Consider the following 27,398-nt stretch of genomic DNA (forward strand, 5'->3'; position numbering starts at 1 on the left):
CACTTTTGGTATCATTTTTTTACATGCAGTCAGATCCAGGAATTATGCAGAAGAAGTTTTCGTTTTGTGTTACTAGATTCAACACCCTAGTTAAAGCATGAAGTTTGCTTCCATTCTAATATTTTTTGATTCCGTTTAATGAACTATAAAACAAATCACTTTTAATATTTTTGTTCGAGTAGAACTAATTTGTTTTTGAGAATGCAGAATGTTGAATTTTTCTATGAACTATGGTTTCATCAATTATGTACTGTTGCTGTATCAATCATTTATAAAGTGACTTTAAAGTGAAGTGAAATCGCGCCTTGGACTCAACAACTACCAAGAAAGAACCAGGACAATGATTGTGACACAAGGTATAATTTTTTGTTATGTAGAACTTTTCTTTCATTTTTTTTTTGTTTGGTAATCTCGATCTCAATTTGTAACACCATGAGATCACAGATTCGTAAATTCATTTTTTGTTTTAATAAATAATGTTTTATTTGCTAATTACCGTCTTATTATTTCTCTTTTCCTTCTCTCTTGAATCGTAAGAACAGTAAAGAATTAGCTGAGCATAGTATAGAGTGGACAAGGTAAGTCACGCCATATTTGCTGTAAATTTAAAGTATTTTATATATTTTTTATTTGACTATGTTTTTCTTTGTTTTATTTTGATTTATCTATCTTTCCTTTATTTCTATTTTTTGTATAATTTTTGGTTCCCTTAAGGTAACCAGTGGCGCCCAATATTTTATTTTTTAATTTGACATCCTTATTTTAATTTTTCTATGTTTTTTCATTTCCAAGCTAATAAGAGTATACTAACAACATCCCTTAAGAATCCTTCCCGCATCTCTTCCGATTCTGAGCTACTGAGGCCATGTTCTTCATTGTGTAACATCCCCTTATATGACATTCAACATCTTGTCAAAATTCTATTCCCTTTTCATGTTATATAAATGTCACCCTCTTTTGGGTTATGTTATAATATTTACAAGTCTATAGCCTAAAGCCAAAGTATACTACAAAAAGGAAAAAATTAGATATATGTACTGAAAAATAATAACTAGGTTTCTCTTCTATGTCTGTATAATAGGATATGGTGTATATACATAGAGCAGCACAATGGTCAAATGCTTCCTGTTCTCCTTGAACTCCCTTTTTGGTGGAAGTTGTTTCTATTTGATTCAAATTAACCTATCTTGACCTATTTTTTGATTGACTTTCAATTCCCTTATAGTTGCCTTGCTCAATTAACTATTACTTTTTTACATAGATCTGTTATAATATTGTATATATTTGTTACCTGAAGCATCAGACTCAGCATCACTTTCTTCAATAGGATTATCATCAATCAAATCCTTTAATTCCTCTCTCAGTCTTTCGTCATCATCTAAAAATTAAAATATTATAAAACCAAGTACATTATTACGGTGACATGATTAGTACCTTCATCATCTTCATCTGAACTATCTACAACTTTGGCTTTTTGGGCTTTTTTACGATCCCTATGATCTAATTCCTCCTCCTAGAAATTTATAAAAATATATTTTTTTAAGAGTATTATCATTTTGCTGTTCTGGTATATGGATAAACTTGAATAATTTTATTGATAATATAATGCTTGTCATGCAATTTTATAAAAGTTCATAACTTATTGTAGAAAGTACAAAAATATAACATGCCACATGCCAAAGAATATTTAGGGAATAGCTTAAATTGAATTGCTATACGCTGTGAGCTTCGCTGGTGTCGCTCCTGGCGGATTACTAATCAACTTTCACTGGTAATTTTTAAATTTATTATTTAACTGTTATCGCTTAATATTTACAACGCAAAAAAGTAATTAAATTATAATCGATTTTTTAAAGATTTTGCTAATCATATTGACGTTCTATTGATAAAATATGAATTTCTTACTTCGGATACTTTCACAATTATCGTATAGATGGCGGTAAGATTAATATATTAATTTATAATTAGATATTACGGAACATTAAAAAAACTTAAATTCAGTATTTAAAACGTATTGTATATTTAAGGTAAAAATATATAACACAGCTTTGACAAACTAATACTTTTTATAATTAATGTTTTTAATTTTAATTTTAAATTAATCACTTTGACATTTATGTCAAATTTCCAGTAATCGTTTACAGACTTGTCACTACTGGCGCTCGCGAATTTGTAAATATCCCTTCTACGTACGAGCTCGCAGCGTATAACAAACAATACGACAATAGGTACGGACAGGGATGACATATTAGCTACATGAAATAATATACAGTGAGCATGTAAAGGTTGGAATAAATTCATTTTTTCGTGAATGGGCAATTTTGGAAATAAATTCCGAAACAGTACAATATAATTTTATTTGGCACGTCCGATTGAGGGTTAATGATTATTCTTTTAAAAAAATACGTCTGCTACAGCTATTAATGAATTGTGGGATTTTTATGTTGTATGTTTTTTGATAGTGACTATCAAAATATTCCCAAACTCAATGAATTCGTGATAACCACATAAATAACATATAAAACTAATATACAAAATAACTGTAATATACAAAAATTTGAAAAACATATACAGTAGAGTCCCGCTAATCCGAACTTCGGTAATCCGAAAATCCACTTAATCTGAAACAGAATTTGGCAATAAATATGGTGAAAATAAATATGCAGTTAGGTACTCCAAGAATCATATCTAAAAATGACAGTAAAATATTACTTCAACTAGTTAACTGTAATAAACCTTTCAAATTTTGCTATTTTTTTGAAAAAATCAGTTAAATTTCCTTTCTTTAATGAAGAATTCCTATACCTCGACGCCATGGTATCTACTGGCCTGGCGGAGGGGTGTTGCTCTATGTAGCGTAGCGCTAGATCAATAATTGCAGCCGCAGCGTCTGTGTGGGTTACACGCTGTGCTGTGTTGACATCTTCTTTTCCATGACTTTCATCAGAGGGTTTTGAAGGTTCTTCTGTAACCATTTCAATGATTTGCTGATCATCATATTCCTCATGTATTGCTATTCGCCCCTTTACAGTCAGGAATATTTTGCACAAGGTCCCTTAACAAATTGGTTTCTTCAGCCTCTAGATCTTGCATTTCTTCATAAGTAAGGCTTGGCCAAATTTTTTCCAGGAGTTTCTTTTGAAGCTTAATCTTAAAAAAGGGTGTTTTATCATACATCTCAGATGAATGGTTTCTTCTATTAAAGGGTTCATCACTTCCTTCCTATTATCATAGGCTCTTATTGCGTTCAAAACGAAAAGACTATTTAATGATAGGCATATCGTCGCCTTAATAATATAACTTGATAACTCCAACTTAGTAGTTCTGAGATAAACGGGTTTAAAGATTTTAAAGATATTTGTGCTGCTACCATGATGTTGGTAACTACGGAATTCACTCTGCAGCTTAACTTTTTGGCTACTGATCTATTTAGGAATACGGTGCAAATTTGTTTTCCAATATCGAAAATAACATGAAAAATTAAAGTTATCAACTTTTAGCACTGTCATAATGTTAACATTTGGCAATGTCGCATGTAGTGCCAAGTTGCATCTAAGTGAACTTTTAACTAATATTTTAAGCATTATTTTGGTGAAAATCAGCCCTCTGCCATGAGGGTTGCCAGATCTGCTAACAATTCTCGAATTTTTACATTAACATGAACCGAATAAACAGATAGCAATTACGTGGTAAGCTCAATGGTTTCATAAAAACACGTGCTACAACTAGATAACTAGAGTTAGCTAGTTGTAGCATTCAGTTTATGTAGTATTCATGATTATTTCGATTAAACAATAACTTGACAACTATTCTTCTCAAGTTTTGGCAACGAATATTAGGGGCATTTGAGTTTTATCAACTTCCGTCAATCATAAATAAATACTTAACCCGTTTGGAGCGAGTTGTCAAGATTTTACACAATATGAAGGCAAATAAAATACATCTTGTGAACTAGTTATCTCAAAAACGTCAATTTTGGAGTTATCAAGTTATAGTACTAAGGCGACGATATTATTTGTGTTATTTTTTTGTTAAACGAGTGTTTTAAGAAAATCTGTTTAATCCGAAAAATTCGGTAATCCGAAATGGGTTCGGTCCCAATTATTTCGGATTACCGGGACTCCACTGTATCATATCAGGCAACATGTTCACTAATTATAATTAAAAATAAAAGTAAAATAGAGAATTAGTGTACAGTGCATACTAGTTCTAGATAGATAGATATTTATTCATTTAAATAGGTTACCCTAATATACAATCAATGTAGAGAATAGATATTACAAATAATTTACAAAATCGAATATAACTAAGCAACATCAAATGAAATTGAAACAAACTTTAAATAAATTTTACAACATATAATTCCATACAATACCCACCCATAAAATTAACGTAATAAAGTATTACATCACTTGTTTCTAATATACAGGTTAAGTTTGGTTTTAAAAGATTTTAGTGACATCGTATTTTTTAATTCACCCGGTAGAGCGTTAAACTCATTAAAACCCCTGAATACTAATGAGGTCATCGTCATTCTATAATTTGTTTTTGCTATGTAAATATTCCCCACATTTCTTGTAGAATAATCATGCACATTTTTATTGTACACGATAAACTGCTTAAAGTAATCTGGAGCTACATTATTAAGTATTTTATAAACCAAAATCATTGTATAATAGTACAGTTTCTCTTCAATTGTGAACCAACTTAAAACCTGTAGCATATATGATACAGGTGTAAGTCGATTTCTTTTCAATATAATTCTCATGCCACGATTTTGTAGTTTTTGTAGTTGATTGAGTTTATTTAAATTAAACATATACAATATAGTTGCGCAGTACTCAAAATGTGGCTGAATAATTGAATTAAAAACTGTAATTTTAGCTTGAGTCGATATATTTTGTGATATTCGGCTAAAAAAATATAGTTTTTTCGTTATTTTCCGGACAATATAATCAAAATGATGATCAAAATTCAAACAACTATCAATTTGAAACCCCAAATATTTAACACATCTTACAATACCAATCTTTTCATTTTTTACTTGTAGCAGAATGTTATCGGTATTTAATTGGCTATATTTGTGTTTTGTTGTAAAGATCATTGCTTTAGTTTTGGAAATATTTAATTTTAATTTATTTGATGCCAAATATTTAGCCATCTTTTTATTGTATTATTCATTTTTTGAATCGCTACTTCAAGGTTAGTATCACTACAAGCTACAAAAGTATCATCCGCAAAAAGATTAATAAATTCACTTTCTACATATAGGTCTATGTCATTTAGATACAATATAAATAAGAGAGGCCCAATATATTTATATATATATATATATATATATATATATATATATATATATATATATATATATATATATATATATATATATAATAGATGAAATAGAGAATGTGGAAAAATCCCCTTACGAACAATTCACACATCCACCATTTCGGGCTGGGAAAAATTTTTCGAATAGAATCAAAGATCCAAACACCAGTTCTTAGAAATGTGTTTCGCCCTCTTCAACCTCTCTGGGCTCGTCGGTAAAGACAAGAGGTTGAATATCTTTAGACACATTCTAATCAAAAAACAACATTCGAGACCTAGACATAGAAGGTGCGTAAGTCTACGGCAAATCCGACAATGACAGTCTCAAGTTTTAATTCCCTAATTACTTAAAGTAAGTAAAATATATGTTTAAAAACATAAGATGTAGATCTTTGAAACACACTCAGTGAACCAAAGATCCAAGGTTATTGGTTTAACGACCACTCGTACGAAATCAAATAGATGAAATAGAGAATGTGGAAAAATCCCCTTACGAACAATTCACACATCCACCATTTCGGGCTGGGAAAAATTTTTCGAATAGAATCAAAGATCCAAACACCAGTTCTTAGAAATGTGTTTCGCCCTCTTCAACCTCTCTGGGCTCGTCGGTAAAGACAAGAGGTTGAATATCTTTAGACACATTCTAATCAAAAAACAACATTCGAGACCTAGACATAGAAGGTGCGTAAGTCTACGGCAAATCCGACAATGACAGTCTCAAGTTTTAATTCCCTAATTACTTAAAGTAAGTAAAATATATGTTTAAAAACATAAGATGTAGATCTTTGAAACACACTCAGTGAACCAAAGATCCAAGGTTATTGGTTTAACGACCACTCGTACGAAATCAAATAGATGAAATAGAGAATGTGGAAAAATCCCCTTACGAACAATTCACACATCCACCATTTCGGGCTGGGAAAAATTTTTCGAATAGAATCAAAGATCCAAACACCAGTTCTTAGAAATGTGTTTCGCCCTCTTCAACCTCTCTGGGCTCGTCGGTAAAGACAAGAGGTTGAATATCTTTAGACACATTCTAATCAAAAAACAACATTCGAGACCTAGACATAGAAGGTGCGTAAGTCTACGGCAAATCCGACAATGACAGTCTCAAGTTTTAATTCCCTAATTACTTAAAGTAAGTAAAATATATGTTTAAAAACATAAGATGTAGATCTTTGAAACACACTCAGTGAACCAAAGATCCAAGGTTATTGGTTTAACGACCACTCGTACGAAATCAAATAGATGAAATAGAGAATGTGGAAAAATCCCCTTACGAACAATTCACACATCCACCATTTCGGGCTGGGAAAAATTTTTTGAATAGAATCAAATCGTAGACTTACGCACCTTCTATGTCTAGGTCTCGAATGTTGTTTTTTGATTAGAATGTGTCTAAAGATATTCAACCTCTTGTCTTTACCGACGAGCCCAGAGAGGTTGAAGAGGGCGAAACACATTTCTAAGAACTGGTGTTTGGATCTTTGATTCTATTCGAAAAATTTTTCCCAGCCCGAAATGGTGGATGTGTGAATTGTTCGTAAGGGGATTTTTCCACATTCTCTATTTCATCTATTTGATTTCGTACGAGTGGTCGTTAAACCAATAACCTTGGATCTTTGGTTCACTGAGTGTGTTTCAAAGATCTACATCTTATGTTTTTAAACATATATTTTACTTACTTTAAGTAATTAGGGAATTAAAACTTGAGACTGTCATTGTCGGATTTGCCGTAGACTTACGCACCTTCTATGTCTAGGTCTCGAATGTTGTTTTTTGATTAGAATGTGTCTAAAGATATTCAACCTCTTGTCTTTACCGACGAGCCCAGAGAGGTTGAAGAGGGCGAAACACATTTCTAAGAACTGGTGTTTGGATCTTTGATTCTATTCGAAAAATTTTTCCCAGCCCGAAATGGTGGATGTGTGAATTGTTCGTAAGGGGATTTTTCCACATTCTCTATTTCATCTATTTGATTTCGTATGAGTGGTCGTTAAACCAATAACCTTGGATCTTTGGTTCACTGAGTGTGTTTCAAAGATCTACATCTTATGTTTTTAAACATATATTTTACTTACTTTAAGTAATTAGGGAATTAAAACTTGAGACTGTCATTGTCGGATTTGCCGTAGACTTACGCACCTTCTATGTCTAGGTCTCGAATGTTGTTTTTTGATTAGAATGTGTCTAAAGATATTCAACCTCTTGTCTTTACCGACGAGCCCAGAGAGGTTGAAGAGGGCGAAACACATTTCTAAGAACTGGTGTTTGGATCTTTGATTCTATTCGAAAAATTTTTCCCAGCCCGAAATGGTGGATGTGTGAATTGTTCGTAAGGGGATTTTTCCACATTCTCTATTTCATCTATTTGATTTCGTATGAGTGGTCGTTAAACCAATAACCTTGGATCTTTGGTTCACTGAGTGTGTTTCAAAGATCTACATCTTATGTTTTTAAACATATATTTTACTTACTTTAAGTAATTAGGGAATTAAAACTTGAGACTGTCATTGTCGGATTTGCCGTAGACTTACGCACCTTCTATGTCTAGGTCTCGAATGTTGTTTTTTGATTAGAATGTGTCTAAAGATATTCAACCTCTTGTCTTTACCGACGAGCCCAGAGAGGTTGAAGAGGGCGAAACACATTTCTAAGAACTGGTGTTTGGATCTTTGATTCTATTCGAAAAATTTTTCCCAGCCCGAAATGGTGGATGTGTGAATTGTTCGTAAGGGGATTTTTCCACATTCTCTATTTCATCTATTTGATTTCGTACGAGTGGTCGTTAAACCAATAACCTTGGATCTTTGGTTCACTGAGTGTGTTTCAAAGATCTACATCTTATGTTTTTAAATATATATATATATATATATATATATATATATATATATATATATATATATATATATATATATATATATTGTTAAGATATGTAAAATTTGAATTAATATGGTTTCGATCTTAATATTTTAGAAAAGTTAAAACATATAATAAAAATATACCAAAATTCATTTCGAAGAAATGAAAGTCAATTATCTTTGGATGGCCGTAGGTAAACAAAATTTAAATAGGGATTAAGTATTTTCTTTGTACAGTTAGTATGATAAGAAAGTGGTTATGTGTTTGGACAATGAGACCGGGTTTCCCAAATGGACTTTTGCGGCGAGGGAATAATTGTATTTAGAAATTTAAATGAATGTAATCTTTGTTTAGATATTAAGAAAGGAAAAAAAAACCGATTGGCATGTAATTAGTTTTAGGAAATTTCTAATGGTAGGGAAAATTGGTGTTTGTTATCTGAAAGGTAGATGGGGATAAAATTGAGGAACTCGGATTGGTGAAGAAGGAAAAAGGAGGGGCTAGGTATGAAGAATGGGAGTTTAGCGAAATGTTAGAGGGTGGACGAAGAGTCAGTTGTTAAATGATCGTTAAGTCGACTAGTGGTGATCTCTAAGAGTCTCCTGAAGTAGTAAGGCAGATAAGTGAATAGTTGTGAGTTTGTTGAAATAAGTGTCCTGACGGAAGCTCATCACGTAAAGCATTGTAAGTTATATTGTTCTACTTATATTCCAAGAGTCACCGTTGCATGCCGGAACGAGAAATAGATTCAGTTTATCGAGAGGAGAAAAGGCTAGCATTGTTTTTTGAAAGATACGTGCATCTGTAGGGGGTCATTAATGACAATAGGCTTGCAATAATTTGTTGCGAGATTGCTGACTACATAGGGGGCTGCTAAGAGTAAATTGTAGGCGACCAGAGACAAGAATTTGGACAACTCATCATCCGAGAGACAGTTTTATTTTTTTTGTAGAATTATTCATAACGCAAATTTCAATAAGTACTTTAGATAGTGGTAGGGTTATTTCAATAATCAGAATAGGAGATATTATTTTTAGAGGATATTTTGAGGGTGAATTTATTTCAATAGATGCTTTTGTACCATATATGTGTTTTATTCCGTTAATCTTTGACCTTATTTATCATATGTAAAGCAAAGGAGATATTGAAGCACGAGAATATAAAACCCTGAGATTAGAGCATTAAATAGTGTGATTAAATCATAAGTGCATCATTAAAATTAAATTTAATTAATTAGTTAATTATCTAATCAAGTGCTTTGAGCACACCGATCTTTGAATATCACATTAACTGGAGCCCAGAACGTGGTGGCTTAAAAATATCGCAGCTTTGCATTTGATGGTAGGGAAAGAGATAAGGAATAACTACAGGTGATCCAGAGATAATTTGACAATTTTTCCAGGTGTAAAAATAATTTTGATTTATGGATTGATCGTAGGTATTGGATATTTACTGCCATTGAATTATTTGATTTTTTTTTACCAATCGTACATTTGATATTTATTTTGAAATTTACTGATTGCATATTTGATATTTGTGGCGAAAATTTATTAAATTTGGGGAGAAATATTTGTCGTGTTCTGCAACTTATAGAGTGTTGTAAAATTTCACATTTGGCGGGGACAAAGAAAACAGTAACGAAAAGAAACAACATGTCGACCACAAGGAGGCAAAGCAAAATGCAAGAAAACAGAGAAGAGGAAAAAATTGTTGAAGAAGGATTGGATAATGAAGGAGATACAACGATTATGGAGAGAAAAGAACAGGAATTAACAGGAATAGAGAAACTATTGCAACTGATGCAACTCCAGTCACAACAAATGGATAGAAATCAACAGGAAACAAAAAGGACAATGCAAGAAAATCAACAGGAATCAAAACGAGCCATGGAAGAAACACAAAGAGAAATATCACAGAGAATAGAACAGAAATTGGAAGAGAATGATGGCAAATTGAAAAAGCGTTTGGAAAAATATGAAAATGAAATGAAAGCCTGTTTAGAAAAAGTTAGAGAAGAAACAGAAAGGAAACTGGAGATGCAACGAGAAGAAATAGAAACTAAAATGAAGGATATTAAGAATGTGCAGAAGATGGAATTAGAACAGTTAGAAAGCAAATTTGAAAATGCAATACAAGAAGACAGGCGAGAAATAGAAGAAAAATTTAAGCAAAACGAAAAACAAATTGCGGAACTCAAGAATCAACAGAATTGTGGAGAAAGAAGGGAAATGATTATCCATGGTACAAGCGACGCGAAAATAAAATTTGGCGGGGATATTAGAAAAACACACCCAGTACCATTTGTTAAAAATTTGAGAACCAAATTGCAACATATTAGATATTTTGACGACTGCAAAGAAACAATTAGAAACCATCTGAAAGAAGGAGCAGCGTTATGGTATGAAAGTAAAGAAGATGAGTTTGAAAATTGGACAGATTTCGAAAATAAATTTCTCAACTATTTCTGGGGGAAAGTTAAACAGAGGGAAATCAACCAAGAGCTACAGAATGGAAGATATCACGAGAAAATGGGAATATCGGAGGAAAGATATGCTTTGCAGATATATAACAATTCCAAATATCTAGACTACAAATACTCTACCGAACAACTGGTAGAAATGATAAGCAGACATTTCGAAGAAACGCTGGAGGACCACGTGATTTTGAGAAACTATCAAGATATTGATAGTTTGTGCCAATTCCTTCAAGTAAGGGAAGCAAAACGAAGAGAAATGCGAAACAGAAGACAACATGAACAATATAATGGACCGGCAAGAAGGTATCAATCAAATTATGACCAGAGAAACCGACATGCCCAATCAACAAACGAAGATAGGCCGAGAGAATACCAAAATTACAATAGACAACAAAATTATGATAACAGGAATCACGCAAAAAATAGAACATATGAAAATCACAACAGAAACAGAGATGCACAAAATCCTCCGACTAGGAATACGAACGAACAAAGGGACGGTAGAAACAATCAGAATTTCCAACGACAAAATAGAAGGGAGATGAATCATGTAACAATAGAAAACGAGGAAGAAGATATATGCAATGAATCCAGACAGGATTTTCAATAAAGCATCCACTGAACAAACATAAACAACTCTCCGGTATATTTTGTCATCCGAGAGAGTTTATACAGTTGGCGGGAAATGAAAGACAAAGTTCTAATTCCAATTTAATATTCTTAGATGCATTTATAAAACATAAAGCGATTAAAATTTTGATTGATTCTGGATCGGAGATATCGTTAATCAATAAGAAACTAGTAAAAGAATTAAATTTGGACAGATTTGTGTACAAAATTCCTAGGGTTGTTTTAGTGGGTGCAAACAACAAAAAATTGACGACAGTAAATGAAGGTTTGGGAGTGCGGATCAGAGTGGGAGACAAATACTATATTATGCAATGTGTGGTGATCGAAGATTTAAACCATGATATGATAGCGGGAATTGATGAATTGAGTGAAAAACACATCACCATAAATTTTTCGGAGAATAAACTGGAAATCAGAGCAGAACCAGACAACATAGAAGAAGAAACGGAAATAGAGAGGAAAATAATTGTTGAAAAGATAAATGAACAGGAAAAACATAAAGAAATCAATATGACTGTAGAGGAAAAACCGAAAGTACAAGAAAAAAATCAACCAGAAAAAAAAAGAAGGAAGAAAAAGAAGAAGAGTTCAAAAAGAAAGAAGGAAAACACGGTGGATACAAGAGAAAGACAGGAAATCGAAGATACGGAAGAATTGTCGGCAATCGACGATAAAACAGAAAGGAAGCAGGAAGAAAAGGAAGTTCTCATAAGAGAAATGAAAGCAGTAGAAACATGGTGCTCGGGATACCAAATGGAAATTGAAGATAAAAAAAAACAGAAGAAGAAATAAAGGATGAGGACAGAGAAGAAATGGCAATAATGGACGAGAATCCAGAATTTTATGAAGAAATATTATGGACAGTGAACACATGCGAACAAAATGAGGATGAAAGAAAATTAAAATGTGGAGAAAACATGGAAAAGGAAGTAGAGAAGATTCTAGAAAATTATGGAGATTTGATTAATGAAGAAAGCCGAGTGGCTAAAAATTATGAACATTCTTTTAAAGTTAAAAACTTAGAAAATTTTAAATCCAAGACATATCCAATCCCGTATAAATACAGGCAAAGCGTCGGACAGGAAATTAAAAAAATGATCGAAGACAAGGTGATAGAAAGATGTGACTCTCCATATATCAACCCGATAGTATGCGTTAAAAAATCGAGTGGTGATTTGCGATTATGTTTAGATGCAAGAAACATTAATTCACACACAATCGCGCAATACGAAGCGCCTTTGAACATCGAAGCCATATTTGGACGAATCACAGGGTCACACATTTTTTCCAAAATCGATTTGAAACATAGTTTTTGGTTAATACCTTTGGCAGAGAAATGTCGAAATTATACCGCTTTTTCGATCGACGGAGTGGTATACCGATTTAGGGTGGTACCATTTGGCCTACAGAGTGCATGCGCTGCTTTGGTTCGCGCATTGAACACAATCTTAAATAGGCATGAAGAATTTGTTGTACATTACATAGATGATTTATTAATTTTCTCACCGGATATAACAAGCCATCTACGACATATTCACACTGTGCTAGAAGAACTGGATCAAGCGGGATTGAAATTAAATATTCAAAAGTGTCAGTTTTTCCAAAAGGAAATACTGTATTTAGGATTCAAATTAGACACAAAAGGGATTAGTCTTGCAGAAGATAGAATCGAAATTATAAATAACTACGCTAGGCCAACCAATTTAAAAACATTGCGGGGATTTTTGGGAATGGTAAACTATTTCAAAAAACTAATACCAGACATCAGCACAAAAGAAATACCGTTGATAGCATTACTTAAGAAAAATGTTAGGTGGAAATGGGGAACGGAACAAGAAATGGCTTTCAAAAATTTAAAAGGAGCTTTCTCCACAGCTGTAAGAGTACACCACCCAAGATATGATCAACCTTTCATTCTCCGGACCGATGCTTCCATAACAAAATTCGCAGGGGTGTTATCACAGATCCAAGACGATGTAGAGGTGCCAATCTGTTTTGTCTCCCGTGTAACCAAAACATATGAGAGAAAGTACAGCGTTACTGAATTAGAGTTCGCCAGTGTGTTATTTTGTGTAAATAAATTACGGTTTTACCTACTAGGGGCAAAATTCACCGTTGAAACAGACCATGCAGCTTTGGTACATATAATGAAAAATAGGCTGGTAAATAATAGAATTCATAGGGGCATTCTTTTACTTCAAGAGTATGATTTTGAATTTAAATATATCAAAGGAACTGACAATATCTTGGCTGATGCGTTGACGAGAGATGAACAATTCCGCAAAGAGGACCACAAAACTCTCCACGTTGGCATGAACATAATGAGAGAAGAAGCAGGCTTATTTTCTTTGGCTCAGATCAGGGAAAATCAGGAACAACTGGATGAAAGAGAAAAGCAAAGGGCCGAACAAGAAGATAACTTATATTTTAAGAGGGTCGATGGTAAAGAACTATATGTAATCACGGAACAGATGGCAAAAGAAGTTTTAGCAAAATTACACTGTGACAACGGACACATTGGAAGCAGGAAGGTGTGGCTTATGTTCAGGGAGAACTACATTTGTCGACAGGACTATACAATAGCCAAAGAGATGACTCGAAATTGCGAGACATGCCAAAAGTGTAAAAGTAAGAATTTCAAAAACGAAAACATCACAAAAAACGTCATAGCTCGGAAGAAACTGGATATTGTCGCCATTGATATGTTGAGCGATTTAATAACAACAACACAGAGGAATAAACACATATTAGTTATGGTGGATGTTTTCTCAAAGTATTTAAAACTGTACCCATGTAGAACCACGAAAGGAGCTGAAATACTTCGGAAGATAGACGATTTTATCGAAACAGTGGGAAGACCAGACAATATTTTGTTGGACAATGCGACATACTTTAGGAATGACCGTTTTAAAGGGGAATTAAGAGAGAGAGGCATAAATACAAAATTTGTAAGCATCCGACATCCACAGAGCAACCCATCAGAGCGTTTTATACAAGAAGTCACAAAATTTCTAAGAATTGCTGCGGAAGAACATCATCGACATTGGGACAGAAAAGTGTTTGAAATAGAGACGTATTTGAACTGTGCACCAAATACGGTTACCAAGGAGACGCCTTTATATGTAATGAAAGGAACAATGCCTACGAGACCGTGGGAAGACACCGCCCCCAGACAATACGAAGAAGTGATCGAGGTGGTTCAACGAAGATTGAGACGAAGTGGAGAGAAATATCTCCAAAGGCAAGAGAGGACCCGAAGAAGAAGGCCGGTTACATTCCAGAAAGGGGATAAAGTTTTAGTGAGGGCACTGAGGGTGTCCAATTTACAAAATGGCATTTGTGCTAAATTGATGCCGGTATTTGAAGGTCCATATAGGGTCAATACGGAAAATGGGGTAAATAGTTATGAATTAGCGCATATAGAGACAGGCAAGATACGGGGTATTTTTAACATTCACGACATTTATAAGTATCATGAGTAGAGTTTGGTAACATAATGGAATAATTTGATCCTAAAAAAAAACTTGTGTCATTTAAATAAATAACAGAATTTTTTCGGCAAATCAAATGGCGGGGAGTTGTTAAGATATGTAAAATTTGAATTAATATGGTTTCGATCTTAATATTTTAGAAAAGTTAAAACATATAATAAAAATATACCAAAATTCATTTCGAAGAAATGAAAGTCAATTATCTTTGGATGGCCGTAGGTAAACAAAATTTAAATAGGGATTAAGTATTTTCTTTGTACAGTTAGTATGATAAGAAAGTGGTTATGTGTTTGGACAATGAGACCGGGTTTCCCAAATGGACTTTTGCGGCGAGGGAATAATTGTATTTAGAAATTTAAATGAATGTAATCTTTGTTTAGATATTAAGAAAGGAAAAAAAAACCGATTGGCATGTAATTAGTTTTAGGAAATTTCTAATGGTAGGGAAAATTGGTGTTTGTTATCTGAAAGGTAGATGGGGATAAAATTGAGGAACTCGGATTGGTGAAGAAGGAAAAAGGAGGGGCTAGGTATGAAGAATGGGAGTTTAGCGAAATGTTAGAGGGTGGAAGAAGAGTCAGTTGTTAAATGATCGTTAAGTCGACTAGTGGTGATCTCTAAGAGTCTCCTGAAGTAGTAAGGCAGATAAGTGAATAGTTGTGAGTTTGTTGAAATAAGTGTCCTGACGGAAGCTCATCACGTAAAGCATTGTAAGTTATATTGTTCTACTTATATTCCAAGAGTCACCGTTGCATGCCGGAACGAGAAATAGATTCAGTTTATCGAGAGGAGAAAAGGCTAGCATTGTTTTTTGAAAGATACGTGCATCTGTAGGGGGTCATTAATGACAATAGGCTTGCAATAATTTGTTGCGAGATTGCTGACTACATAGGGGGCTGCTAAGAGTAAATTGTAGGCGACCAGAGACAAGGATTTGGACAACTCATCATCCGAGAGACAGTTTTATTTTTTTGTAGAATTATTCATAACGCAAATTTCAATAAGTACTTTAGATAGTGGTAGGGTTATTTCAATAATCAGAATAGGAGATATTATTTTTAGAGGATATTTTGAGGGTGAATTTATTTCAATAGATGCTTTTGTACCATATATGTGTTTTATTCCGTTAATCTTTGACCTTATTTATCATATGTAAAGCAAAGGAGATATTGAAGCACGAGAATATAAAACCCTGAGATTAGAGCATTAAATAGTGTGATTAAATCATAAGTGCATCATTAAAATTAAATTTAATTAATTAGTTAATTATCTAATCAAGTGCTTTGAGCACACCGATCTTTGAATATCACATTAATATATATATATATACATAAATACGCTGCCTTGTGGTACCCCAACATTGATATAATGTTCAGAGGATAATGCCCCATCAAAACGTACGATCTGCTTCCTATCACTAAAACTACATAATTTTGTAGTTTTGTTAGGAGTATTTGGCGATCAATGGTTTCAAAGGCTCTTTTAAAATCAAGAAAAACACCTACTACGTATCGGTTTTTATCAATATCGTTTTTAAGTTTACAGAGAGTCAACTGTAAAGCTGACTCACATGAATGTTTCTGTCGAATTAAAATTGAATTTTTTCCCACGTGTTCTAGTAGTTGGTCATAAACTGCTATCTCTAATATTTTTTCAATTGGGGGTAATGTGTTAATGGGCCTAAATTCACTAGCTTTATTTGTATTCAAAATCTTCTGAATAGGAACAATTGTACTCACTTTCAAAAGTGTAGGAAATCTACCTGTCATTAGAGAAGTGTTTATAAAATTCAGTATAACGTGACAAATTGATTCAAAAATTTCCCTCACCATCCTTGAATTTAATATTTCATGTATGGAGAACTTGTTGTCCATACTATAAAATATTTTACGTAAATCTAACATTGACAGTGGTTTAAATTCACTCAAATTTAAATATAAATTATTATTGGTATTGGTCCAGGAATCTATAGAATCAATATTTTCGACAATATTTGTTATACTCCTGACAAAATATTTGTTAAAATTTTCTGCAATCTCCAAACGATCGCTTAATACATTATGCTCCGCATCTATATCAAAACATAGGAATATCAAAGTTTTTAACATTAATTAAATTTTTTAATGTTTTCCACATTTTGTTTGGATTATTTTTAAACCTATCAATTTTCTCCAGATAATACTTATCTTTTTTAGCTTTTAATAAATTAACGACATGGTTTCTATGAGTTTTAAACAATGACCATTTATTTTGTTTCTCATTTTCCCGGCAATTTTTGAACTCCTTATATGTTTTATCACGAATTCTAATTTGATTAAACACCTCATTATCAAACCATGGTATATTGGATTTATATTTACACGATTGAATAGGCGCATTATTATTAATTTCTTTTTCGCAATTAGTTATAATTTCATGAAAGATAGTGTCAATATTTGTTGTATTTAAGTTCCAATTAAACATCATTAAGTTAGTTTTAATAGTGTTTAAATTGTTTTCATTTATATTTCTATATTTTTTTATGATACTGTCAGTAGCTGTTGTATTAAATAAATTGAGAGAAATAATAGAATGGTCAGTTACTTTTGGACAATCATGCACATTTACTGAAATATTATTTTGGTTTGTTAAAACAAAGTCGACTAATGTTTTCCTGGTTTCGGTAATGCGAGTTGGTTTTGTTACAAGCTGATTTAAGCCATATATTGAAACTAGATTTTTAAACTTTATAGTATAAAAACTATCACTAAGAAAATCAAGATTAAAATCACCTACTAATACACACTTATTATTCCTAGACAATACACTATCGCATATTTCTTCAAAATCTTCAAAAAAATTTCGCATCTGAACTTGTGGCGAGTGGTAAAGACATCCAACAATCCAAGTTAAAGAAATTAAATTTATCCTTATAAATCTACACCAGTAATTACCATATAAGACAAATGACTTAACATAAGAAAATTCATAATTATTCTGAATATATAACAATACATCACCAGTGTACCTACTATTTAAATCACATCTAATACATTTATAATTTTCTATCATGATCTCTTTATCATATATATCTTGCGTGGTTCTTGCTTCACTTAACAAAATTAATTTTGGGTTATAATTTGCAATGCTTGTTCTTATTTAATCGATATTTTTTAAAACGCTTTGTGCATTTAAATATATAATATCGGTATTAAAAAGTAAATTAGAGTCTGCATTTAGTTTTTTTTCATCAATTGAAGTTGAATTGCTAACAGTATTTGGTTTATTATTTATAAATTTAGGGACAATGGTAGGCCTATTGTTAATATATTTAATAGTTTTTGTTGAGTCACCTGCTCTAATCAATTCATCAAGTTGATTCTTTACAGTAAAATAATAATCTCTTTGTCTTTTGGTTTGATCAGCAAAAATCTTGATTCCAGGAATGTTTATTGATGCTTTATTTTTTAGGACCTTTAGGGCATCTTCACTTGATTGGAGGATAACTTTGAGGGGACGAGTTTTTTTGTTGTCAAACTTACCCAACCTAAACAATCTTAAATTATTTGAGTCCACTGGGAAGTCCTTCAAAATGTTTGTTATTGTTTTACTGTCTTCTTTAGTACAATCTGCTTGAATCGGTTTATTCGATTCATTTATGTTAAAGACAATAATATTAGATGTCCTATTTTGTCGATCCATCACTTCATAAATAACATCCTCTTCTTTTTCTGGATTTACTAAGTTTGTTCACTACTATACAGAGAGGTTCAAAATTATGGAATAAATTCATTTTTTTTTTTTGAGAATAAGCCACTTTAGAGAAAAATTCCGAGACAAGTCGATTTTTCTTTTTAAATTATGATTCTTTGAACTATATAACCATAATGCTGACATCATCCATTTGGGTGTGATGATGTCATCTATTTGGGTGTGATGACGTAATCAATGATTTTTTTAACACTTTACGTGCAGATGGCATACATGTGAGCCATATGGTGCATCCACCAATGTGCGGACGGCTCGCATGTATGCCATTGAATATATGAACTTCTAAGATGAAAATTAATTTTAATTCAGAGTATAAGTCTTAACTCACTGCATCCGCACCCAAAGTGTTAAATAGGAATAGGGGTTGTGTGGTAGCTCATTTGAAAGGTAATTTAATTCGCAATTCAGTAATATAATTATATTTGAAATAAATTAATTGACACAAAAAGAAGAATGTATGTAATTTATTTAACTCAAAATACATTTCACTGCTGTCAGAAAACAGAAAAAAAAATGTTTATTTGAAAAATAAACATTGCTTATCGCTTAAATTAAATGTTCAAACTGCCAAGAGGCATGATATCAAGACCACTTCTTTTATAGTCTCGGAAACGTTTTGTCATTCATACATTCCGGATATGGGGAGGTCCGGATATGACAGGTCCGGATGTTGCAGGTTGTACTGTATTTTCTGATAGCAGTAAAATATATTTTGAGTTAAATAAATTACATACAGTCTTCTTTTTGTGTCAATTAATTTAATCCAAAAATTATTTTTTTGGCCACCCTGTATAAATAATGATGTTAATGTTTATATTACTGAATAGAGAATTGAATAACCTTTCAAATAAGGTACCACACGACCCCTATTTTTATTTAAAAAAATCATTGATTACGTCATTGCACTTAAGTGGATGATGTCACTATTATGACAAAACATCGTAATTTAAAAATAAAAGTCGACCTGTCTCAGGATTTTTTTCCAAAGTGGCCTATTCTCGAAAAAATGAATGTATTCCACAATTTTGAACCTCTTTATATTTATATAGTATAGAGAATCTTGAAATAAATTATTCAAATGTAAGGATTATATTTATCATAAAAATTATTCAATACTAAGAAAAATAATGTACTAAAAAATTAGTATATTATAACTATATAAGATCAAATAGTTTAAAATTAGAAATCAACCTCGATGGATGTAATTAGCAATTGCTCCTAAAAAACTGTTGTTTTACAAGTAAATATCAACAATTAATTATTAAAGTTATATCAAATAAGCTGATAGTACAAGGAATTTGAAGATCATCTTTCTTTTTTGGAAAAACAATTTGTTTGTCTGTAAATTGCAATAATTGCAATGCAAAGTTTGTACCTTTAGTTTTTCTTTTTTAAACAAAAACTTGAAGCAATTAGGACAAATTGATAGTGATAGATAAGTAATTACCATATACCAGTGAAGTGACTTACTATCTTTATTAAAGGGTTTATTTTTGACATTTTGTTGAATATTCAAATATGGGCAAATGCTTGTTATGCAAGAAAGATGCTGCAGAGGATAAGACTTCTTTCAAGTGTGATGGATGTAAGAGGGCTATACATATTAATTGTGCCAGTATAACAGCTACAGAAGTAAGATGTCTTCAATTGGCAGCAGATACTAGGAAATTAAAATATCTTTGTGAGGACTGTGAGCAAGGTTTACTGTTAGTACCAATTTTGAAGTCTATGGTTGAAGATCTAAAGGTTGAGGTAGAGAAACTTAAGTGTGCCAATGAAAAATCCTTACACGAAAAGGATAATCAGATTTGTGATCTAAGGAAGACTATTGATGAACTGAAATGCAACTCCAATGCGCCAGGTTTGCCATTTGAGGAAATGTTCATAGAAATAAATGATAGAATTGTAAAATCTAACAATATTATGTTATTCAATGTTCCCGAATTGAATTCTGAGAATATTGAAGATAGGATAAAACAAGACAAAGCCAAAGTCGAGGAAATTATGAAACAAATGGGAAAAGATGAAGCGTTGGAGGATTTAGTGAAGGTTGTTCGAGTAGGAAAGAACACGGGTGGTAAGTCTTGTCCACTTAGAGCTATTTTTTCCAATAATGGTGTTGTTAAGGACATTTTAAGGAGTAAGAAAAGACTACAGAACTCAACAATCAAAATAAATAGTGATCAAACAAATATGCAAAGGGATATGTTCAGTAAAGCTTGGAAAGAATTAAAAGACAGACAAAATAAAGGCGAAAAAATGCATCAAAATCTTTGGGCTTTATCATTCGCAACTGTCTGAGACTATCTGTAGGGGCTTTAAGAACGGTATATTATGCTTTGGTTGTATCTAAAGTGGAATATGCATCTATTGTATGGTCTCCACAATACCAAGCTCATTCTACTACGTTGGAGAGATTGCAGAATAAATTTTTGAGATATTGTGCATACAAATTAAACATACGCATTACTAATCATGATTATACCTATATTTTAAAAACACTCAACCTGAATTTATTAAAAACTCGACGAGATAACTCTGATTTGGTATTTGTGTTTAAATTAATAAATGGTTTAATTTGTTGTTCTGAACTTCTCCAATCTATTAATTTATATGTTCCCTCCAGAAGTCTCAGACATGTTGATTTGTTTTATATACCTTTTCATCGGACAAACTATGGTATGCATTCGCCCATTGAGCGAACACTAAAAATTATAAACGAGAATAACTTGGAAATGTTTGGTGTCTCCTTGGCTGGTTTTAAGAATCGGATTAAAAGAGCTTGACAGGTACTTTTTGTTTATTTGAACTGATTTGTGTAATAGATGTAATATGTGTAATGGATAACTATTAATATTTCGTTTTTGTTTAATAAGTATGTAATTAAGATTTATTTTACTCTAGTTTAGTAGATATTACAGAGATTGATTTTATACTGTATGTGTTGTAATGGGGGTAATCCCGTAAATAAATAAATAAATAAATATTACAGTATACAGTAGAACCCCGATTATCCGGGTGCAGATTATCCATGCTGAGGATTATCCGTGCTATGATGTTCTATTACTCAAATTGCATTTTTGAGGTTTTATCAAAATAGCATCATTATAAATCACTTGACGGAAATTCTATATGACGAAAGAGAAACTCATAATGAAAGATTTATTTTTTCTGTTATCTTTTTACGGTAGGTACATATTATACATAAGAGATACATGTTCGGTTTATCCGTGCTTTTCAATTATCCGTGCCACTTCCGATCCCGAGGAGCACGGATAATCGGGGTTCTACTGTACATTTAAATGTTTGAATATTGTAATAGGAATTAAGTTTACTGCAAATTCTCTTTAGGATGTATATAGCCCATTGACTTTACTAAAGTGTGTCCCACCTTGACTTTACAGTACAGGTTCTTATGACCAACATTGATGCCAAATTTTAGCAGAAACAAGTTTTAAGCAAATATACTTTTTTCTATAGTATAACTGTATGTAAATAACTTGGGAATTAATATTATTGATATTTTGTGGCTGTCAGGGGTTCTAAAACATTTTTTTTCAAAAAATACCTTTATGTGAATAAATTAAAAAATAATTTTGTATAAAACATTTATATAATAATGTATTTAAGCGAATAAATACTTATCCCCTCGGGATGTTTCAGAGTACTGTTCTTCATTAATAAATGCAATTATTGTTATATAACACAAAAATACCACAATAATAACTACAGTCAATATGAACTGCAACGAATCAAATGAAATAACTAAAATTAATTTCAAGTTTAGAATTTATACTAAATTATGAGGGTGTAAACACATTAAAATGACATTAATTTCAGGTTGGAAATCAGTCGTTAAGAATAACAATAAAGTGCAATTAGGATCCAAATTTTCCAAATAAGCAATGAGTTACTCAATACAATGTTATCAGTAATAATTATAAGCTTATTGGATATTATTTGTTATAATTTAATTTAGGTGAACTGACCATCAACAATTATAATTTATTTATTTATTCTCAACTGTAGGACAATATAAAACTTTAAACTTGACTGACAATCTATTTTATATTTTGCTTGACATTACTTTTTATAGAACTGTCTATACTGTCAATACATAAATTAACAACCATAGAACAACATCCACTTTTAATGTTGGATGTTCTAACATACTTAACCAAAAAAAGTTAAATATTACATATATCTCCGATTATAAAATTGCTGATTACTTTTCGAAAATGACTATCACTCAAAAAACACAATGAAAAAAATTGTTTTACTACAATGCTATTGACTGTAACGAGTTAGTTTTAATTTAACATTTTTAGGGCCTTACATTTTTAGGACCCTGGTAACGTTCGATTGAAAATTCTTTTGAAGAATAAAATTAACATGAAGTAAAACTCCCTAGTGTAGTTGGTATATTTAATAAAAATTCTAAAAACTTTTAAAAATCCAACGGATTACGTTCAAAACGTTTTCGGACTTATCAGTCCATCATCAGTGAACCTAAAAGTAAGTAATCTCACTTAGTAAAATTGAAAAGGGTGAAATTTTGAATGTTAAAAATTGAAAAGTGTGGTTACGATTACTTACTCTCTGTCCTTGCTAAATAGCCACAATGCCAAACACTGGTCAAGATGTATGTTTTAACTACATGGTAAAATTTGTTAAACAATTTGGCTTACATTGGATGCCAACAGATTAGTACTAGGTACATGATGCTCTACTCCTTTTGAAGAAAATCAGCATCGCCGCGCTAAAAACTCCCATAAGGATTGAGAGAGAGAGAAAATTTATTGTTTGCATTGCCGTATGTTTGTGTACTGTAAAGTCAAGGTGGGACACACATTAGAGCTAGACAATATTATAATGCCTGCATGAAGAAGAGAAATATTATAAAGAGTTAAAATAAAAATGATTACAGAATTACCAGGAAGATATTTTTTTAAACGAAAAAACCCTAAATTCATATACAGTAGAACCTCGATTATCTGTCAGGGCACCGGACCAAGGGTATGACAGATAATCGAAAAGACGGTTAACAGAACATTAAAAAAATTAAAAATTCATAGTACAACTCTCAAATTTCATTTGTATGTTTTGTTTGACAATATAAGAGGGATTTGTGTTACAATCGAACCAATTTAAAATATTCTGAAATCTTTGTTTGTTTTACTGTTGCTTCATATTTTGTGACAGCTGAATTTCTTAATCGGCATAAGATCATGCAACCTACTTTATTGGCTTCTTCTTGTTAAGAATACCACTCGATGAATTATTGCATGTGCGATGCAGCTTCTTTAGATTATTTACGCAAATATTTGTCATAGCTTCATCAACATATCTACAGTCAAATTCCAAGTCTGTGTCAGCTTCTGAATCTGTTTGGTCCGCCTTTATTGCCATTTCAACGATTTTTTTATCTGTCAGCCATCGATAGCTGTTTGTGTCCTCATCACAAATCAAATTAACTTTTTTTATTTTTTTACATTAAAATTTTTGCTTATGTAGTCAATACAACGTCTGATGTGCCCTAACGGTTAACAGAGGTGACGGTTAATGGAGAGACAGATAATCAAGGTTTCACTGTAATGGACAAAATAGAAACACTCAAGGCCAAGAGTTGGAGATAAAAATAAAACAGGCTTGTTACAAAAAAATTGAATCGGTGTGATCAGAAAGGGCATGTGTCATTTGTTGGCTTCCATCTGATGATCTTCTTAATCAGTAGTCGGTTGTTTTTCCTTCTCTCTATGTGTTCCAGCCAACTCAGTCTCTGCGCTTTAATAAATTTAACTATATCTTCTCCCTTCATTATGTCTCTTAGTTCATGGTTCATTCTTCTTTTCATTGCTATTCTTATCGGGCCCATAATCTGTCTGAGGACTTTGCTTTCAAATATTTTTAATATTTCTTCTTTTTCTGTGAGGCACATTGTCTCAGCTGCGTATGTAACTACTGGTCTGATTGCAACTCTGTATATTTTCAGTTTTCTATTTCTGGATAAGCTCTTGTCCTTTATTAGCCTATGATATCTCCAGTATGTTTTGTTGCCTGTTAGTATTTGCTCCATTCCATTACTACTTCACTTCTCTTATTTTTGGCATTTACAATTATTACACCCAATTATTTAAATTGTTGAACTCTTTCAAAAGTGTAGTTTTCTATCTTGATATCTCTTGTCATATTATCTTCTCTTCTAGAGCAGATATTTTGTTTTTCCTTAATTAATTTTTAGACCTCTTTTCAGGTTTGTCAGGATGTCAGGGTTGTTACTGCTTCTTTCAATATTTTCTTGTGTCTTCCAATAAGAACCATGTCATCTGCATATGCTACTATTTGTAAGAAGAAGTGGACTATAGTTTCTTTAATTTCGCTGGCCTTTACTGTTGCTTCTACTGCTATGTTGAATAGTGTGGTTGACAGGGAATCACCTTGTCACACTCCTGTTTCTATTGCAATTGATTTTGTGCTACCTTCTTCTGTTGTTACTTTAGCTCGAGATCCATCCATATTCATTTTTGTTAATATGATTAGCTTTGCCAGTACAGTAGAACCCCGATTATCCGTGCTCCCCGGGACCGGACATTGGCACAGATAATTGAAAAGCACGGATAATCCGAACATGTATTTCTTATTATAATACATATGTACGTATATCCATACATATATACCTAATATAAAAAGATAACAAAACAAATAAATCTTTCATTATGAGTCTCCCTCTCCGCATATAGAGTTTCCGTCTAGTGGTTTACAGTGACGCTATTTTGATAAAACCTCAAAAATGCAATTTAAGTAATACAAAATCATACAACGGATAATCCACAGCCCGGATAATCCGCACACGGATAATCAGGGTTCTACTGTATATCTTGATTTTTCATTTCAATAAATAATGTATATCTTCCAATACAGACTGAGGCTTGTCTGAAATCTACGAAAAGGGTGTGGAGTTGTATGTTGTGTTCATGGCATTTCTCAATTGAATAGTTTATTTCAGAAACCCGTCAACTGACATTTAAATATCTTTGCACTTGACGGGTTTCTGAAATAAACAATTGAATTGTTTGTGTAATTATGTGGATCGCATCTGTAGTTGTGGATTCTCTGAATCTTTGCTGGTACAATCATAAAGTTTACAAGTAAAACCATCGAATACATACTCTGATAGAAAGGTGCGGCCCTGTAACGTTTTAGCATAGGATTTTGCGTTCCAACTGAGTAGGTGCCATGGAGGTGCATAGAGCTGACAGCGACTATGGACTACCACCACCCACACTGCGGCCGCAACATCCCTCGTCAACAAGCCTGCTTATAAACGTGACCATCTGTTTCATATAAAAGCTTATTCTAGGAGCTATATATTCTTTGGTAAAACTATGTGCAGATGAGCCAATACAAGACATATCAAAGTTTGTGGTTTTCTATGCTTTCTATCATAAACTAGCAACGAAGTAGGATAAAAGAGGTATTGAGAAACATATAGGATATATAGTTAAGGGGTGGAGGATGAATAAATTTAGAAACTGTATTGAAGAATGAATATTCTGCAGTATACAATCACAAGCACAAAAACTGCAATGGTATTAGGATAAACGCAAACGAGAGCATAACAGTAAATAATAAAAAGCTATGATAATCTACAATTAGATTGAACAATACTGAGGAATAGATCTAAATATAGTAAACATTAACAAGGAAGCATACGACATGGAGTAATGAAGAAGATTAATGTAAAAGCCTGCTATACGTGCAGATTTAATCTACTATTATTTACAATAAGAAAATTATCATCGATAAAAGAATTGCACATTACCTCACTACTTTCTTCTGCTTCAGAATCTATGAAGTCTGCCATGTTATGTTAATATGTTTCTCCTTATGCTAGTTAGTATAAGTCTGCTACTACTTCTGCTAATTAATAAGCTGTGGGTCTAGTTAAAGAATAATAATTATTGCATTCTCGAAGTATTTATATTTAATTTAGTTTATTTAAACTTATAAAAACTATGCGACTTCGACAAGTCGTTTTCCAGGTTGACAATTGACAAGTGACAGTGACAACCAAAGGTGACAGTGACATCATGAGATTTTTTATTCCATGGTTCCATCACAGAACAAAAAAAGGTTTATTCCACTACATAGGGCGTTTTCACATTAGCCGACACGACAGCGACACGACACCGGCAGCGGTGTCGGTGGACTGTAATTTACATTGAAACCATGATACTATAAATAAAGACAGTATTTTCCCGTAGCGCAAGTACGCCCGAGTTCGCGCATTCATGACGTAACTGGAGACCGGAAGTTAAATTTGAATTCTTGTTAAAGTTAAATGGGATTTGTATGCATAAGGTCCGCTTGCCACTATGCTAAATTTAGTACTGAAATTAGTACTAAAAATATTGTATCTACAAATTAGATGCGCGCGCCGATTTAGTACTAAAAATTAAAACATGTTCTAATTTCTTGTACTGAAATTGACACAATATTAAAAAGTGAGGTTGTATTGTATATTAGGTACTTTTGTTTTGTTTATAGGTACATAATAATAATAGTGATTTCAACTTTCAACATGTGGAGCCAAAGGCAGATTGAAACATTAATAGAGTTTTACAAATCGAATCAATGATCAATGTTTGTATGTGCCAAAGCACCCTCTCTAGGAACGCAGGAATTAAAGTTTTGGAAGAAATAAAGGCAGAATTAGCCAAACTAGGTGTGGATATATCTGTAGCAGAAATAAAAGCCAAGTTTGCCAGTTTTGCAAAAATACTTCTTCCCATCTTTTATTGTTAATAAGTTAATGGATTTCAACTTGCAATATCAATTAGTAAAGCTACTATCTA

At 32.4% G+C, this 27,398-nt stretch overlaps 1 protein-coding gene across 2 annotated transcripts in view; it reads right to left on the bottom strand.

The window, feature by feature from the left end:
* LOC114340166 (transcription elongation factor SPT6) overlaps positions 1-26,608 on the bottom strand; it is a 168,549-nt gene extending 141,941 nt beyond the window's left edge. For both annotated transcript variants that reach the window (XM_050655712.1, XM_050655711.1), the window contains exons 1-3: positions 26,366-26,608; positions 1,435-1,513; positions 1,292-1,378 (exon numbers count right to left, since the gene is read on the bottom strand). In XM_050655712.1, coding sequence (XP_050511669.1) covers positions 1,292-1,378; positions 1,435-1,513; positions 26,366-26,407 — 208 coding nt within the window. In that variant the 5' untranslated portion in view covers positions 26,408-26,608. The remainder of the gene's footprint in view (positions 1-1,291; positions 1,379-1,434; positions 1,514-26,365) is intronic.
* Positions 26,609-27,398: the final 790 nt, after the last annotated feature.

This window comes from Diabrotica virgifera, chromosome 7, assembly GCF_917563875.1.
Source record: "Diabrotica virgifera virgifera chromosome 7, PGI_DIABVI_V3a".
NCBI lineage: Eukaryota > Metazoa > Arthropoda > Insecta > Coleoptera > Chrysomelidae > Diabrotica > Diabrotica virgifera.